At 36.3% G+C, this 18,818-nt stretch overlaps 2 protein-coding genes and 1 long non-coding RNA gene across 5 annotated transcripts in view; 1 reads left to right on the top strand and 2 right to left on the bottom strand.

The window, feature by feature from the left end:
* LOC131547785 (uncharacterized) overlaps positions 1-18,818 on the top strand; it is a 30,094-nt gene that overhangs the window by 1,480 nt on the left and 9,796 nt on the right. Inside the window, exon 2 of the long non-coding RNA XR_009273011.1 lies at positions 2,497-2,736. This is a non-coding gene — a long non-coding RNA (uncharacterized LOC131547785). The remainder of the gene's footprint in view (positions 1-2,496; positions 2,737-18,818) is intronic.
* smtna (smoothelin a) lies at positions 288-6,873 on the bottom strand. 2 transcript variants are annotated; one of them, XM_058788439.1, is made up of 8 exons: positions 6,682-6,873; positions 4,741-4,869; positions 4,568-4,643; positions 2,914-2,982; positions 2,707-2,770; positions 2,503-2,626; positions 1,820-1,971; positions 288-1,419 (listed from the first exon to the last, which is right to left on the bottom strand). In XM_058788439.1, exons 2-8 carry the CDS (start codon positions 4,855-4,857, stop codon positions 1,269-1,271), a joined length of 753 nt encoding a protein of 250 aa, XP_058644422.1. In that variant the 5' UTR covers positions 4,858-4,869; positions 6,682-6,873; the 3' UTR covers positions 288-1,268. The 2 variants fall into 2 exon arrangements, with proteins under 2 accessions (XP_058644422.1, XP_058644421.1); XM_058788438.1 differs by having other exon boundaries at positions 2,881-2,982; positions 6,682-6,867.
* Positions 7,885-18,815, bottom strand: slc35e4 (solute carrier family 35 member E4). 2 transcript variants are annotated; one of them, XM_058788437.1, is made up of 3 exons: positions 18,694-18,815; positions 15,867-16,480; positions 7,885-13,334 (listed from the first exon to the last, which is right to left on the bottom strand). In XM_058788437.1, exons 2-3 carry the CDS (start codon positions 16,459-16,461, stop codon positions 12,766-12,768), a joined length of 1,164 nt encoding a protein of 387 aa, XP_058644420.1. In that variant the 5' UTR covers positions 16,462-16,480; positions 18,694-18,815; the 3' UTR covers positions 7,885-12,765. The 2 variants fall into 2 exon arrangements, with proteins under 2 accessions (XP_058644420.1, XP_058644419.1); XM_058788436.1 differs by lacking the exon at positions 18,694-18,815 and having other exon boundaries at positions 15,867-17,594.

Below are 18,818 nucleotides of genomic sequence, written 5' to 3'. Positions count from 1 at the left end.
TTTAATTGGTAATCAATTCATATTTTAATGTTACTGTGTTCTCAATATCACTTTTCATCCAGTTATTTTTTGTAATAGCCTACTCCTTTAACAAAATCCAATTGCATAATCCTTCAGGAAGTGATGTCATTTTAGTGGGAAAATAACAGCACCACCATCAGTGAAGTATTAGCAGTTGATTTGATGAATTTTGTGATATTATTTGGTTTGTCACTAAAATCCAGTAATAAATTATGTGTATGTGTGTGTGTGTGTGTGTTTCAGTAAAGAGAAAAAAAAGCACAGAGAAGATTATCACATTTAATAATACTTGGCAAACACTTGGTGAGGCATTGTGGGAGGAAAATAACACCCATAATTTAATCAAACCAGATACAGATTTACAGAAATTGTACTTATATGACTTAAAGCACTAGATAATAATACTTACATAATTTGTATTATATCATATGTTATTAGCTACAATAGAAGTGTCAATTCTGTGCTCAAAATACACATGATCTAAAGTGCACTTAAGTCATTAGCCATGCAGCAAATAAAGTGTCGAGAACATTTTAAAAGCACTACCATTGGCCTTCTGAAACAAGACTTACAGGCATCTTACAGGCCTCAAGGGCCTGTCTATCCCTGAGTGAGAGGTTTTATTGGACCTAATCTCTCTTAGTGCAGTTCTAGGGTTTTTGTAGTACTAAGCAAACGCTTAGTATGATGGACTTCAGATCCAAACAAACTGAGAGAAACCGAAAACTATTCAAGCTGTTATTCATGCTGTACAAGCAAAAGCAGGGAGATATTTCCAAGGCTTTGTTTTTCTTTCTGAACTCTTATATAATAGTAAAAGTGCCCTCGTCTATATTTTTAAACAAACAATAAATCTGGGTTAAGTAATTCCGCATTAGATCTCATGCCCTTATAAGCCTGATGTCTCAGTGCTGGAGCGCATTCAAAACAGGGAGTAGCAGTACCATAAAAAGCCATCCGCATGTACGCACACACACTTTCACACAATCTCTAAGCATAGACTGAGATTAATGCATGTGTAATCTCATAGGAATGCACCGTTTTAGAGCCCCAGCTGTACCCGAGCACAAAACACACAGGTTATAATCCTCATCTGCTGCATGCGTGTATGAAACAGAGAAGAGCATAAGTACATAATAGACTGATCTTTGGTAGAAGCTTCAGGTCAGGTCACATGTGCGCTATGTTGTGTGCCTTTTGTAGTTCCTTGGTCATTTACAGTGAAAACGCTCAAAATGTGAAAGTTTCTATGGCATCTTCTTTTTAGTCTTGACGAGGCCTTTCTCTACTAGGCAGCGGTAAAACTCCTGGAGATACGTGTACACACACTTCCAGTCGGGCTCTCGCATCCGCATCAAGTCATCAACGTCCAGCAGGCGAGGACAGTCAGCTAGTGTCCTACACGTATTAAAAAAATTAAGCCTATTTTTAGGACCGTTATGTGGTTTTTTTTTTTTTGCATTGTGACATTATTTTCATGACTCAAGCACATTTTAGTAGCAAAATACCTAAAGCACATTTCCTCTGCTTACCACACAATTCTGATTACAATAGTGTTAGAAAATAGTGATGTCTTCATTAAATTATTTATGCAGTTTTAATTATAAAATGTGCCTGGATAAAAAAATATTAAGAATTTAAGTTAAGTTAATTTGAAAAATGAATAAAACAATTAAAGAATATTAAACACACTTATTTAAATACATTAAAATTTAATTATATTTGAAAATCAATTATAAATAAAATGAATTACATTAAATATTAATATATTGAACAATTAAATAGTGTCAAGTCTTACTCTGCAGTCTTGAATGCTTTCTCAAAGTTGGCCCTGCGATCATAGGGGTCGAGAGTGCAATATTCAAAGCCCTCTGGGAAGAACCTGTGCACCAGGGCACAAAACGCCAGACCGTCTGCCCAGCTAGAGGAGAAATTTTGGATGTTCACACCCTAAACATAGAAACAAGTATAAGAGGGAAAATCACAACAAAGCTGTGAAGGAAAAAAAACCTAAGAAATAAATAAAAAAGCCCATTTTTAGGACCATTAGGTTTTATGTTTAAATGATAAACGACACCCAACATCACACAACTAATTTACATTATAATTATACATTATAACATTATAACTAATTTACATTATAATGCAAATAAAAAAAGAAAGTATTTATACATAAAGTATTTGATAAATTTATGCTGATTTACATGGAAATAAATTTAACATTAAATAAAAAACAACAACACAGTTTTTGGTTGTAATAAAGGGAATCAAAATTGAGCATTTACAAAAATTAAATGTTAAAAAATCAGGATGCATTACATTTATGGGAAATTAGCTTATTTGTAATAATTTTTGGATTTTGTTGTGAAATTTGACCTGGACATTTCCAGTGGATTCACACAGGGAGGCTAGCAGAGCCCGAGACATGTAGCAAAACAAGAAACTGTTTGATTTGATCTTATTTTGTCTCTTCAGGCCCACCTCATATGGTTCAGTCTTGACCCGGCACCAGTCCAGCAGCATCTGTTTGACATCTTTGGTATTTGGGCCCCCGACCGCCGAGCTGCCCGGTACTTTAACCCTGGCCACATGGGACTGAGCCGGGCTTTAGGAGGAAAACAGCACAATCAATCAACGGGATACATCCCATGCTGTCGTCCTGTCAGGACTCTAGGAATGACTCACCTGCCCACAGTTTTTGGAGAGGAAGTAGAGGTTGGTGGAGAAAATGATTTTGCCTGAGCCATCCCTGTACCGAAGTGAAGTAAAAATAGAAAGGTTATCAAAGCCTTGCAGATAGAAGTGCAGTAAAGAAGGTACAGTATAGTGTTCAGAGCCTCATGAGTGATGGTCACTCACTGTGTGTGTTGTACTGAGCGCCATTAGCATTACCAGTCTTTCCTCCGCCACCCTGCTGACGCAGGTTCTCCATTCGGGCCGCTCGCTCTCTATCACGGCGCTCTGACAGAAACAGAGGTGTTTCACTCAGAAAACAAAAACAAACGAAATAATTGTTTTCTGAATAGGAACAGCAGAAGTTTATTTTACTGAGTTTACTTCCTTTGGTTGTTTGTGTAATAGTAAGGACTCTTAAAGGCGGAATCTCATGAAACCTGTCAAGAACATGTCTGGCTTATTTTCACAAACTACTGTTCAAATGTTAGGGGTCTTTTTTTTTTTTTAACAAAATGAATACTTTTACATAGCAAGGACTCATTAAATTGATCAAAAGTGAAAAATGTACGGTGGCCGAGAGAGCTCAACATGCTGCAAATAGAAAAAATACCTGCAAATTAAGAAAACAACTTAATCAATTTGACAATATGCGCGCTGCAAATGCTCACAACACAACCAAATAAAGAAACGCACTGCAAATAGAAAAAAACGCCTGCAAATTAAGAAAACAACTTCATCAATTTGACAACACGCGCGCTGCAAATACTCACAACACAACCAAACAAAGAAACGCACTGCAAATAAAATTCTTTATTTGGTTGTGTTGTGAGAATTGGCAGCGCATTTCTTTATTTGTTTGTGTTGTGATCATTTGCACCACCTGCTGTCAAACTGATGAAGATGTTTTCTTGATTTGCTGGTGCTTTTTCTATTTGCATGTGTTTTCTGAAGTTGCAGCGCGTTGAGCTCTCTCAGCCACCGTAAAAATGCCTTGTTTCTACAAAAATATGAAGCAGCTCAACTGTTTTCAACATTGATAATAATAAGAAATGTTTCTTGAGCTGAACTCAGCATATTAATGATTTCTGAAGGATCATGTGACACTAAAGACAGGAGTAATGATACTGAAAATTTAGCTTTGATCACAGGAAAAAATTACTTTTTAATATATATTTAAATATATATATATTTTTTTTCACAATATTACTGGCTTTTACTGTATTTTCATCACACAAATGCAGCCTTTGGTGAGCAAAAATTACTGACCTTAAATTTTTGTGATATTATTTCACATATAAAATTGTAAATTATATTTATTATTATATAAATAAGAAGACAATGATAACCTTTTTAATTATATTATTTTATTACTTTGATATTTTGCTTTGTTACATTATTTTTGTGCCAATTAAAGACACTACCTGTTCATTTTTTAAATGATACAAAAACTCTCATTTTTATTACTGTAATGCAAAAATTCCCTTAATTTATTATTTTCTATATCATTATATATTATTGAAATTGTAAAGTATTTTTACATGATGTTAGTATTTGTTATACTGCCTTTAACTTTAACTTAATTTCAAATTCATTGTATTAAAGTTTTAAGAATATGATAATACTAATAATAATGAATATGGTAATGAGATAAAGATAATGATACTTGAATGTTGAATATATTTGTACAAATATTCTTCATTTTCTTCATGCTAAATATATTCATTTCTTTTGACTTAAATGTGATTCAGATTCCTGACAAGTTTTGTGAGATTCACCTAAAATAATGTCAGGAAGCACATTAGACTCAGCAGACCATGTCTGAGCCATATATACTGAATCTGTGACATTAGGGACATGACCCGGTCCTCACCCCTCTTTCTCTTCAGCAGTTCTCTCATGGCAGCGCGGATAATTTTCCTCTCCTCGAAATCCACAGCCTTATCTAGCTAGTACATGCAATAAACAGAAAGGAAACACTTTCCTAAATATGGAAACCATGATAACAAACCCACTGCGCCTGTAGCGCCATTAGTTGCCTCTTACCATATTATTGAGGATCTCTTCATCCTCTATAGCTGCCAGCTGTTCGGCTGTCAGGGGACCCGTCATATCAGGTTGCTCTTTGGTACCTGCCTCTAATGTTCCCTTCTCACCCTCCATCTTTAGTGACAGCTGGGACAGAAGGAGGAACAGGAGGTGTTTATGGAGCCAGGTTACGAGATGTGTGTATCTCCATGTGTGCGTGGGAATGAGTACGTTTACGGAAAATTGAGGGAAAGAGATTCTAGCTGAATGATTTGTGTGAGAGCTACTAGTACAGAGATATTTTGAGAAACTCCAAGATGCTTGTTTGTTGCTACAAATTGCTAGTCTAATTAATCGCAGCCAAATTATTGGTTTGAGTGGTTTCTGAACAAACAGATTATATAAAAGAATATTTGTGTGGTTGTTTTTTCACATATTAAATGTCAAGTTGCTTCAGACCACACATAATGATGACTGTTTGCATCCGTTTATGCGGAATGGCAACGCCCAAATATTAATCTTAACATAAACAGAAACCATGCAGGTTGGCATTGACATAAGCCAGTGCTTTAGGAATGTGTCTTGCACCTTCTGCCCATAGTCCTGTAACAACTCAAAGGCAAAGACATCTGTGGAATAACATGCTTCATGAGTGGAGAATATTTGTGAGTACAGTGGCCCCAACAATATTCAGATACTTAAAAGGGATAAAAATTCTGTCATCATTCTCATGTCGTTCCAAACATGTATGACTTTCTTTTCTCTTTGGAAAGAAGATCCCAAACAACATTGGACCCCTTTTGATTTCCATTAAATGGGGGGAAAACATTCCTAATTTTTAAAGTTTGGAATGACACGAGGATGAGTAAATGGTAAATGAAGACATCATTTTTATTTTTGTGTGAAACATCCCTTTAATAATTTGAAAATGTATTAATACTGCTGCATTAGACAGAAAATATTTAATTTTTAATAAAAAAAAAGTGTTTGTAGGTTTTAAATGATAAAACAATATATACATATATATATATATATATATATATACATATATACATATATATATATATATATATTATTATTGTATTCCCCAAAACTGCTGCATTCGCTCACAAAAGTCCATGGCCCTATACATGATGTGAAAATAAATATATTGTGGCCACAACTTAAGAATTTATTCCCACAATTTATTAATTACTTCCCTTGTTGTAGGCAAATAATGGCCACGTTGTACTAATTTGTTCCCATGATTTTTTAATCAGCTCTCTCATTTTAGTTAAATTGTGGTGACAGTGTAACTTGATTAAAATGAGGGAACAGCTTAGTAGAATTTGGCCACTAAACGAGGGAATAGATGAATAATTTTGGAAATGAAGTTTCCCCAAGAAACTTTGCGTTCACTCACAAAAGCATTGAAAAATAAGTCTTTGACTGAATGGTTCTTTGTGGAACCAAATATTATTCTTCTATGGCATCGCTGTGAACAACCTTTTAAGCACCTTTATTTTTAAGAGTGTAGCTGTCAAACGTTAGTGGATTATGTTCATAGCTAATGCCTTAAACTACTCTGATATCTGTGTACACCAAAAGTCATTGCAAAAGTGGCTCAGAAAATTGAATTAAGTCCTGAGAAATGCTCTGTCAGCATTTGAGTGCAGATGTCTCAAGCATCCAGATACACTTTAGTCATGCTGTATGTTAGTATGTATTGGGTTTAATGTGTGGGCTGAAGCTAGCAGAATAGATAATATTGTTTCTGGATGCCATAATACAGTTTTAACCTAATAACACATAATAATGTCTGCAGAATTTATATAACCGCTCAAAAACAATTTGCTCTTACACTGGTCTAATAGCTGTTATGTAATCACACAATCACTACACTGAAAGATGGATGGAAATTCATTAGAAAAACAACAAAAAAAGTTCTTGTAAAATAAGAAACAGAGAGATGAAGCTCACCGATCTCACTGCAGCTGTCTGAGAGGAAAGGTCTTGCGGTCTGATGTAGAAAGGTGCACTGTGGAATCACATACACTCAACTCTACTTAACTCAGATGCTGGAGTGACTGAGTTTTTCAGAGTCATCGTGAGAGCCCTCCCACCCCGACCCTCATCACCCTCTTCTGAAGGGACCAGGAAAAAAAAGTGGAAAGAGCAGAACGGGATATTAGTGACGTATTTGGCACTGCTTGTCCTGATCTTTCCCTACTGTCAGTTTTTACTCACAAGATAACACTGCGTCATTATTTTATCTAAACACTGTCACTTTCAAAAGTGGTATCGGAGTATTTATATGTTTGAAAACCAGAGGAACGAGAATGTTGAGATAAACTGCCCCCAGCACGCTGTGTGTTGACAGTGATTGCATAAGCAGGTGGCCTGGCTCTATGCTGAACTAAACAGTGAATGAGTGGACAGCCGGAGAACACTGCCTTATTAAGGCATAAGAAAGATGTTGCCTAGCTGCACCTCCATGTTTACACAGATCAGATACATCCTTTTCTCCTATGCAGACATAAACACGCTCGTTGCAGCATTTATCTGCAAAAGCAGGGGCCAGAAATGTCATTGGCACATGTACATTTTCACGTTCACATTAGAGTATGATGGAGGCGTTGTAATGAAAAAGGAGTGTTTGGCTCCACCTAGTGGTGGCTGATTGTGGTCATTAGCTGGCAGAGACTAGCTAGCATGACACATGGAAACAGTGAGGGTGAAGGAAACCTTGACTTAGACTGGATGTTCAGTGAGTCATTGTGACTAATGTGGCATATTAATTATACAAAAGTGGTGCTGTTATTGTGACGGAGTCATGCAAAGGCACTTACAATGTAATGTTTCATAACTTTCAACATGGATGAAATGCTAGTTTTGCTAAACTGTGCAAAACTGGCTGCTGTCATCTAAGCGAAAATATAAGGTTCAATATAAGTTAAGCTCAGTTGACAGTAAGTAAATACAATTTAAAAGCAGGAATGTGGAGCTTATTATTATCTTTTGTTTAAACTTATGTATTTTAAGGTTTACAGCGTTATGTTGTGACACCAAAAACTTTTTAGGTTGGTAAATGATTTTGTTCACGCTAAAATTATGTTAACATGCATATTGTTTATATCTTGTGGTTAAGCTATTGAAACAGTCTGCATTTTAATGGCCCCTATTAGTTCCATTTTAGGTTTATCACAGTATTTTTATTTATTTATTTTTTAAACAGGAAAACAAAATCTCAGACTATACTTGACCACTATCATGCTAGCATATTTTAACACATTGCTAACATGTTTAGAGTATGATTTATTAGGTTGTTAGCATGTTTCTAGCATGTTTTAACACATTCATTACATGTTTTAACATATTTCTAATGTTTTAATATGCTGCTAGCATGTTTTAACATTTTTAGCACGTTTTAACATTTCAACACATTGCTAATATGTTTTAACATGTTTCTAGTATGATTTATTATGTTGCTAGCATGCTTCTAGCATGGTTTAGCATATTTCTAATGTTTAAACATGCTACAAGCAGGTTTTAACACATTGCTACCATGTTTCAACATTTTTAGCATGTTTTAACATTTCTAACATTTCAACACATTGCTAACATGTTTTAACATGTTTCTAGTATGATTTATTATGTTGCTAGCATGTTTTAGCATATTTCTAATGTTTTAACATGCTACTAGCAGGCTTTAACACACTGTTACCATGTTTCAACATTTTTAGCATGTTTTAACATTTATAACATTTCAACACATATGCTAACATGTTTTAACATGTTTCTAGTATGTAGTATTTATTGTTGCTAACGTGTTTCTAATGTTTTAACATGCTGCTAGCAGGCTTTAACACACTGTTACCATGTTTGAACATTTTTAACATTTCAACATGTTGGTAACATTAACATGTTTCTAGTATGATTTATGATGTTGTTAGCATGTTTTAGCATATTTCTAACATGTTTTACCATTTTTTACATATTTCTAACATTTCAACACATTGCTAACATATTTCTAGTATGATTTAACATGTTGTTAACATGTTTTAGCTGTTGCTAGCATGTTACTAACATATTCCTAACAAGCTTTAGCATACTGCTACTATACTGAGATGTGACAGCAGAAGGCATGAGACTGTTTGGTTTTTGTACCAGTATATTAACAACTTTACATGATTGTAAAATACATAAATATAATAAAATAAGCATTTACATCTGATATTTTGCTGACATCAGAAACCATATATACACAGGAGCCATACATTTATGCAAATCGTCAGTGCAATTTTGCGCTGCAACCAATAAAAGACCCATCAAAACCATCAGTACCACGACTGTCACTCTATGTTCAGAGATCTCAGCATTCAAAACATTACCCAGTACATTAGTGACCCAGTAAAATGTCAACAAACGTCATCACAGGAATAAGCAATAACATCTGAGGTATTTATCTGACAAGTCAGAAACTTAGCTTTTATTCTGTTGATAATCATTTTATACTAATTGCAGTTAACCACTGTGCTTGTAGTACAGAGATACTGGACGAACATTATACAATATGAAAACGCAGTGTTGCGTAACTCGCATTCAGTGATAAGGTGCGGTCACTTTAGCAAAATTTCAGCGAAAAAGCGATGTACGAAGCAGAGTTTACCCTTAAGTCACCTTTAAACAAATCAACCTTCTGTTGGTCAGTGAGGTGAATTTGCATGAAGAATTTCCCAATCAGTTCCTGCTGAAATAACTGGATTTTGTTGATCAACAATAAATGTGACCGGACCAGACTTGTGTATCAGCTAGGCTGTTTAATGGGGCCATCTTGAAATGATGGCCATAGGCCATTAACCATGCCTGCACAGCCGATTAATAGAAGTGTTAGCACCCCCTCGTGTAAATTTCAAATATACCACCCTTAACAATGGATAACACCAAATAAATCAATCGATCTTGTACAATGCCTTTCCTATGATGCTGCTCACTAGAAGTGAAGTAATGAGTGCAAACACTGAAGCATGAATGGACAGTTGAGACCTTAATAAATAAAGCTTGAAAGGCTGGTGTTTCCTTATGAAATCAGCCCTCTGGTAGGCACACTTGTTTCAGCGTAGGCTTTTATCATGGCTCCATAAGACTGCCTAAACTGCAACACTGATACATTCACATCCTCATTCATTTCCAGTTAGCCAAATCTAAGACCCCAAAAATGGTTTGAGTGAGTTGTTATGTCGTACTAAACCCCAGCTATGAATTCCCAACATGCTGGGAAAAAGGCAAAATGCCTGATATTTCTATCTAATGCACTTCAATTCAGTTAAAAACAAAGTCATAATAATAAATGCAAATCCATTTTCTATCCAGCAGATGGCAACAAAACTCTTTGAGGGAATGACCTTGCTATGTGTACCTTGGTCTATAACCTCTTTTAGTGTCAGTTTTTTTTTTTTTTTTTTTTGTAACAGCATCAAAACACACAAATCGAAGTGGAGGGAAAATAATACTGTCCAGCAGGTGTCAATTAAACAAAAAAAACAAAACAAAAAAACAATCAAGAAACTAATGAAAAAGGATGAGCATCTATTCAGAGGAGACGAGCAAGGAGACCATTAGTGGAGGATTTAAAGAGGACAATGGGAGAGAAAATATCATTTTGATTTCTCCTAAGAGATTATAGTGTGCTAAAGATGTTTGAGACTCCTTAGAGAAACCTAATAATAATTACATGCCCTGGGAATTACATAAGAGGCACCAGTTTAAACCTGCCTGCCTTTTCATAACATTATATTAAAAAATGCTCTCAGCTGTTACTTTGGGTTAATCTCACTCAAGCTTGTCAGGAACATGCCCGGTCAAATTTTACTTACATAAAAAAATTAATAAATACAATCTTGTAAAGAAAGTTTCCTAGTTCTCATTACTGCAATGTGAAAAACGTCAGATTGCAAAACATTCAGATGCATTGCAGTAATGAGATAAGAAGAGGAAGAATATTAGCTTGTACTAAACCAGAGAGGTATAAAACTAATTTCTGAATAGTGCACGAAGCTGAATAAAAGTGAACCCAAGTAAGGAGCCAGTAATCTTGCTCGTCTCCATTATGTAAACATAACCAAGATGAAAAGTGATAGTGCTGTAACAAACACAGGACATTTGTTTAAACATGGCATCCTACAGAAAGCTGCCTTAATAGTACCGTCCCATATCACCAAATCGAGACGGCTGATTACAGTACCTAAAAATACATTATTCCTATGTATGTTTTTGTGTGTCTATCTCTAGTATTCAAAAAGTGACAAGTCCAGTAACAGCTAAAGAGGACCAGAGCAAACGGATCAGTTGTATTTCACAGTGCATTAGATAGACACACAGTCACAGAATGAATATGGCAGGATATTGGAGATCTTCCCGATGCTCATGCAGGAGTTTTCACGCACTTATAAGCGTGTGTTGGCAAAACACAGAGGTAATAAAATCCAAACAAACTGTTGCCGTCGGCATCTGCTAAAAAAAGGCATGTACTCAGTCAGTCAGTCTCAGAGATCTAGTAGATGGTGCTTCTCCATTGGAAGGATGACTGAAATTAAATATATTGGCACAGTGAGGAGGTACTGGGGAAAACTACACCTCCAATATCATCATCATTATCACCGCCAACCAGGACACCTCGTATCTAATCAGACTCCATATTAAACCAGCTAACACTGGATGATGCTCAGTCTTCTGTTCCAAAACCTAGTGAACTGTCTATGTACACTGCACTTCTTAGGCATCGTAGATCGCAAACATTGAATGTAAATAATATACTTAATTCATTCAAAACTGAAAAGCATCAATAAAAGAGTTCAATTGAATTAAAAATAGACTATGTTATCCAGTATTGTTGTGCTTTGTATTTTGAGTACCACAGTGTTAGTTTAGCAACATGCTAACGCTAAACTCTATGCCCAAAGTATACTTTTGTTTGTATGTGTGCAGATAGATTTTTCTAATTGCGCATGCTCTGTACGCTCAACTCACATGTGCGTCTTGACAACAAGCACATGCACTAATTGACAACCTTAAAATAGAGAAAACAGAGACAACAACAAACACACGGCAACAACAATAGATGGCCATGCTGACAAGTGCTTGTGTGAAGGGAAATAGATACATTAGATTCTAGTTTAAACATGAGCAAAGCTATTTATCACATTTGGAACGAAACAATGCAGACACTGGATAAGGACAAAATTTTGTATTGGCCACATGTCGCACGTCAAAGTATAATTTGAAAAGCTATGTGTTCGGCTGTACACAAAATCAAGCATTCAAGTCAAAAGCAAAGTATACTTTGGGCTTTAAAATCACTTGAGGTGAGTTTCTTGTGCGCTTCGTGACAGGAGTGCTATTTGTATGATAAACAAAATTACTGCCTATGTAAAGCATTCCAGATTGGTTATAAGTTATGCGGGGTTGTTTTCTGTTAAAGTTTTTATTTTTATATTTTCCATTGTCATTTTTTTTTAAAGATTTATTTTTGGCGATTTTGCCTATTATTAGGATTCCTATCAGTACTGTAGACAGGAAGTGAAGTGGGAGAGAGAGGGGAGGCGGGATCAGGAAAGGTCCTCGGGCCGGGATTCGAACTCGGAACGCCCGTAGCTATATACCGTGCTATATATCGGCGTGCTGTAATTTTGTTGTGTTTTTATAATTTTTTGTTGTTTTTGTTTTTTTAATATAACTTAATTATTATATATTTATTTGTTTTTAATTTTCATTTTAGTACATATTTCAGTTTTGGCAACTACCTGAAATAAAAAAAATAAAAACTTTTTTTTTTAACTTTAGTTAATATTTATTTCAATGAACACATTTTTTTGTTGTTTTAGTTAACTATAATAACCTGGCCCAAGCTTCTCTTTTCCATCTAATAAAAGTGGTTGTGGACCAAAGAGAGCCATGACCACTTTTCACTTTCCTTGTACTCCATGCAAGAAAAAAGTCAGGAGTTTAGCTATAGACAGCAGCACTGCAGCTCACTAGGTTTTGGAACACAGCCTTTAAGTCTCTTCAGTCTATTTTCTCATGAACCTCATTATCTGTCCTCTCGTTAGCTTCTTGAGCTGCTTCTGCAGATGATTCTTCTTCTGAACAAGGTTCTGGAGTCTTTGATATGCTTGAATCATTCTCCTTAACACAAACCACGTCCTCTCCACTGCCACCGGCTGGTGTCCTGGCTCTCCGTGCGTCGATGTAAGCTACGATGATCTCTGAGTTCTGGTAGATGATCATGCCTGAGAGGGTGAGCGCAGCTCCAGCACAGCTAAGAGCCGTCAGCTCGTGCCCAAACAGCAGCTGAGAGAGCAGCAGGTTCCCCACCACGTTCAGGTTTCCCAGGATGTGCAGCGTGACAGCGGAGGTCAGGGTGATGACACAGCAGCTGGCCAGGTTGTAAAGCACTGAGCCCAGACAGCTGAGCAAGATGAAACCCCAGAGGTGGTGGTCATACTGGAAAGGGGACTGCAGTGCGGCCCAGTTCTCCAGAACCAGGGCGGCTACGGCCAGGATGCAGAAGCTGGGGATGGACATCAGATACAGTAGGAAGACAGAGTTGATCTTCTCCTCCTGGAGCAAGATGCCTGATAATTATACATATACAAAAGAAAGAGTGTGTTAGTTTAGCTATTATACCTCTATATGTAGTTGCTCAGCACTGACACACATTTTTGGCCATCTGGATTTTCATTTACCGATGCACATGCTAAGATATGGTGTGACGCATATAGTAAACAACCTTAACCTCTGTGATGCAACGGTCACAACTAAAATAGACCACTGAAATATAAAACCAACAGATGACCTACATAAACCACATGGAGTATCTCTCCTGGACCAAGAATGCAAAGTGGGTGAGTAAATTAATTACAGTCTAAATTAATTACAAAGAAATGTAGAATATATATATATATATATATATAGAAATGTTTTCTGAGTGAAGCGGTGAGTAATCAAACTAATATGTTATAATTTGGCAAAATTATCTTTAGTCAATGCTCATTCTTTACAATTTAACACAAATTTGTCAGGATGCATGGCTGAAATATGTTCAAAATTCTTGACAACTTAATACCTCATGGGGCCTGTAAATATAAATAAAATATAAATGTGTATAAATAACTTTACAGTCAATTAATTCATTATTAAACATCTATGTAATTTAGTTAATTCAGTTTAAATATATTGTCTGTATTTTTACCACATTTTATATTATATTATAATTATTATATTGATAATATAATTATATTATTTTATATTATGAATTATACTTTATTTCTACATTGTCTAAACTTCCTGACCAAGGCTATATTTTAATTATATATTTAATTATATCATATGTATAATAATAATAATAATATCACACCCTGACCAAGATTATTTATTTGCCTTCATTTAAAAATATTATTATTATTAGTAGTAGTAATAATATAAAAATAATACGATTTAGCCTCAATGACATGCACTTGGTTCCTTCTCGGTTTGCTAATATTGACCCATCATAGCTTTAGTTGTAGAGAACAACAAGCAACACTGACTGTTAACAACAAGGCACTGCCCATTTAGCATGCATGCAAACTGTAGGTTGTTATGTAATTCTACAGTGACTAAGAATTTTCTTTGACACACTTAGCAATGAATAACATCAGCATACACGGCTGCAGCTGTATGTGACGAGATATGTAGTCATAAAAAGACTAAATGTGTACAAAACAGGTTCTCCCAGTAAACCGCAGACTCTCGCCCTCAGTCCAGTCTCACTCCTTGATGTTCTCAGGGCCAGGCACCTACATAATTACTCTCGGAAGGAGATCACTTAAATTAATGGAGCTCAGCTGACTCTCATTTTAAGAAAGTAAAAAGAGTCAAGTATCCAATCCCTGTCCGTTTCTGTGAGGTCATTTGTTACTTGGGAAATTGGGTTAAAACAACAACAACAACAGCAACGGCCTCTCACGGGCGAGTGTCTGGAACAGGATGTGCCAGCTGTTGGCAGACAGGACGTTCTCCTCTCTGACTCAGACAAACACTGGGAAGTTACATAAATAATGACAGGAGAATGTGAACTAGCTGAATAGAGACAAAAATAGGCTGTGCTATCAGGAACTTTTGGTTAAGACTATTTTCCAGATGTCAATAAAACAGCCGGTGGCTTTTTGAATGATGATTAAGTTAGATACAGCTTCAAATACCTTTCCAGAAAAAAATAACACAGGTTTTATTATCAAACTGATCAGAAAAACGCTCTGCTGTTCCACTGCGCACTAGTAGTCATCCGACTCGCGAACGGTGATTCTTTTCGGTGATTCGTTCAAAACGATTCGAAAGGTGTTATGAATCACTTGACTTGTTCAGGTTCCACACCTCACTCTGACTTATTTTTTTTTTAGTAACATAACCCTGACTTTTCCAGTTCGTGTTTACTGCATATGGATTTATTTTATCTTACAAAAAACCGTTTATATCCAATTAAATATTTTAGAGCTGAACATGAGACAAATGTCACTATATAATTTTGCATGAATTTATCAATTAGCCTACCTTGACACGTACAGTTAAAATTCCCAGTTATGTTTTCCATGACTGTGAAAACTCCTAATCTATATAACTAAGTAGAAAACGTCACAACATTTACCTCAAAAAAAGTTAACCATTCATTAAATCTAACACTAGCTTTCTCTATTCTATCTGTTTTCTTTTTATTATATAATAAAAAAATAAATAAAAACTTGCTACATAGGCTACTGCATTGAGCTAACTGAGGCTTGTTATAGCACTTGCATATCATTGCTGTTTTGTTGATTTTGATTGCTTCCATCGTCCTCATTTGTAAGTCGATAAAAGCGTCTGCTAAATGACTAAATGTAATGTAAATCGAATCGTTCGAACGAATCGGTTCGCTTAAATGAATCGAGCAGTCTCAAAGCTTTACTACTTTATTGAAGCACGCCTTTCTTTCCTCTTGTATATTAATTTTATTGTATTTTTATTTATTTACTGTATACTACTATGTTATTATTGTGTTGTACTATATGACTGGTTTATTGTATTTATGTTTTCATTTTGTTTTTGAATGGAATATTTTTCATTCTACCCTGGTTGTATAAAAAACTTACTTTGTTGAATGGTTTTTACGCCTCTTAACATTGTGGCGGCAAACACAAACAGGCAGCCGGTCTGGTCGAACTGGACCTCGCCCATTATGCTGAAGGACGCCCCGAGGCAGATGGGCATCATCGCAGTGTACTTCAGGATGTGGTGCTGCTTTCCGAGGATCAGCGTGGAGATGGCCAGCGTGAACAGCGGCGTTGTGGTGTAGATCATCTGCGCGAACGACAGCTGCACATAATTGAGTCCCAAGTTGCCAAACGCGATACTGGCACAGAATGTCAAACTCAGCAGGAACACTTTGCATTTGGCGCTGGTGGTCAAATCCTGCTCGCCGACGCCTTTATGCCGGATCACCCTTAACTTGATCAGTCCGTAGTCCACCACGATCGCCGTCAGCATGTGGAGGGCTGACAGAAGCAGCGGGTATCTGAAATTGTACACGGCGAATATCCATTTGTTGAGGCTGGATATGGTGGTGCCTGTCACCAGCCACACGGACACAGCGAACATGAGGTGCAGCATTTCTGGCGACTCCCTCCTCCTGCTCCCCGCGCCTCGGGGCTCCTCGCACTTGGTGGAGGGGCCATCGGCACTGATCATGTTCGCTTCATCTTCGCACCTGCAGGGTAAACACATCTTAAGCTCTCAGTGTAAATACAAAACTCATCTCCGCGAATCAAAAAACGCAGTGGCGGTATTATACGAGTCGGAAGTAGGCTATTCATTCAGTCTCTGTTGAAGGAACTGAAGCCCTGCCTGACTCAACCCGCTATAGCAACCGTGTGTTTTGGAAGCGGACAGAAACAACACCCCGGCTTGTCTACACGTGTTATTATGTGTTGTGGGTCTGGTTTGTGACGTAAGGCCTGGGAGCTTATTTTGGACATGAGCAATAGCGGTGATTCATTCGCGAACGAATCGGTTCGTTTGAACGAATCTTCTATAATTCTTCGAAATGGCATACTGCTTTTACTATTTCTGCCGATATTTCACTCTTAATATGGTATAAATGGTGAGCATAATATGTTATAACGAATTCAGTCACTTACGCAGGGATTTTAGGTGCCACAAGAAGTGTTAATGTTTAGTGTGAAAGAAGGTTAGATCAAAACAAATAGATCTAAATAAAAACTAGATTTAAATAAGTAAATACTTGCATAAATAAATAATAAATCCAGTTCTATAACATGGTAGAAAACCATAATAACGCAATAACAGAAACGCAATATTTTCCAAATAATATTTTACACACATTTATAATATACATTTTTCAAAATATAAACACATTTGAGTGAACCATTTATTAAATAAAATTGTTCGAGCAAACCGGTTTGCTTAGGCTAAATTAACATTCTCAATGCTTTATTACGCTACTTTATTAAGCACCATTTTCCTCTTGCATACAATTTTTTCTTGTAGGCCTATTTAAAAAATAATAATTTTTACTGTACTGTATATTATTCTTTTATATTATTATTAAAATAATATTTTATATTATTATTAAATTAGACTAAATGAAAGAAGGTTAGACCAAAACAACTAAAACAAATAAAAATAGATTTAAATGTGTAAATACATGCATAAATAAACAATAAATGCAGTACTATAAAAGTATTATGATGGGTAGATAAACGTAATGATTTAACAACAGAAACTAAACATTTTCCAAATTATATTTTACACACATATATAATATTAATTTTTCAAAATATAAACTGGTTCTTTATACAATAAATTATATACCCAGACTTAAAGGGATAGTTCACACAAAAATGAATATTGTCATAATTTACTCACCCTCATGTCGTTTCAAACCTCTATGACTTACTTTCTTCTGTGTAATATAAACAACAATTTGAGAAAATGGTAAATCAATGGCACTCAAAACAGTTTGCTTACCAACATTCTTCAAAATATCTTCTTTTTTGCTCTGCAAAAGTAAGAAAGTCTTGAAAAGACACACAGTTTTCTTTTTTGGGTGAACTATCCCTTTAAATAATCATTTATTTATTTGAATTAATTATTTGATTCAAAAGATTCGAGTCACTGCAATGAATCCCCACCACCATACAGACCATGGGAAAATTTAATAAGCCAGTCGACCAATCAGAAATCGGCTTATGTTGCGCTGCCAGTTTTGGATTGGTCGCTCCTAGTTTATTCAAAATACTGTATTAAAATGGTTCGATGTAAGCAAATGCTAAACAAATTACGGCTATGTTGGTTAAACAGCCGGGACATCGAGTCCCTCGAGGCTTTTGTCGCTGACTTCACTGCTTCGGTGGCTTTTAGATTGACAGCGCAGCAAATGGTCGCTCTGTGGTCCATTATTTCATCCGGGACCCCGTGATGGGGTGCCCGTCCTGCACAGCTACATTTACCAATAATCACATTGTTTGTCAGTCTGAACTATAATAACGCAGCATTAACCAGCATGAACTGAGCTCGTTCATATGTGTACAAACGACGCCGATCGCAGCATATTTTCTCTCCCGTTTGTAAATGTTATTTCAATGGACGCTGTTCAAGCCAAAACGTGTGTTTATTCTGTATATTCCTTATAATTGTCTTCATACCCACTCGGTAATACGACTGTCGGATCATATGAAGGATGCACTTGTCTTGATCAGCGCATCGTACGCTAATAGTCACGTCCAGTGAATCACGAGAGCAAAACGTTTCCTCCTAACGTTAATGCTCGTGAACGACACTAGCAGACCTCACACAGGCGTTTAGCGGTCCGCGCCAACTCAGTGTAATACCGTATTAAACAGAGCACAGTTCATCAGCACCATGTCCTGTAAGATCAAACGTATTTCCCCGGTCTCTTACCTTATTCCCGCACTGCTGAAGCTAGAAGCATGTAATTATATCCTGCGCGCAGATACCGTCGGCCCTTTCGGTGAACTGCCCGTTGTTGCCAGATCAGCTGTGCGGTGCGTCACCGCGAAGCGTCT

The sequence above is a fragment of the Onychostoma macrolepis genome, chromosome 10, assembly GCF_012432095.1.
Source record: "Onychostoma macrolepis isolate SWU-2019 chromosome 10, ASM1243209v1, whole genome shotgun sequence".
In the NCBI taxonomy this organism is placed as follows: domain Eukaryota; kingdom Metazoa; phylum Chordata; class Actinopteri; order Cypriniformes; family Cyprinidae; genus Onychostoma; species Onychostoma macrolepis.
This window is presented reverse-complemented; position numbering and strand designations above follow the sequence as displayed.

Excerpts from the sequence above, each read along its gene's own strand:
- smtna (XM_058788438.1), bottom strand. The coding sequence starts at position 4,857 with ATGGAGGGTGAGAAGGGAACATTAGAGGCAGGTACCAAAGAGCAACCT. Across the intron at positions 4,644-4,740 it reads AAGAGATCCTCAATAATATG|CTAGATAAGGCTGTGGATTT; the intron begins GTAAGAGGCAAC and ends TGCATGTACTAG. Across the intron at positions 2,627-2,706 it reads TCTCCAAAAACTGTGGGCAG|CCCGGCTCAGTCCCATGTGG; the intron begins GTGAGTCATTCC and ends TTCCTCCTAAAG.
- slc35e4 (XM_058788436.1), bottom strand. The coding sequence starts at position 16,497 with ATGTGTTTACCCTGCAGGTGCGAAGATGAAGCGAACATGATCAGTGCC. Across the intron at positions 13,335-15,866 it reads CGTAAAAACCATTCAACAAA|GCATCTTGCTCCAGGAGGAG; the intron begins GTAAGTTTTTTA and ends TATAATTATCAG.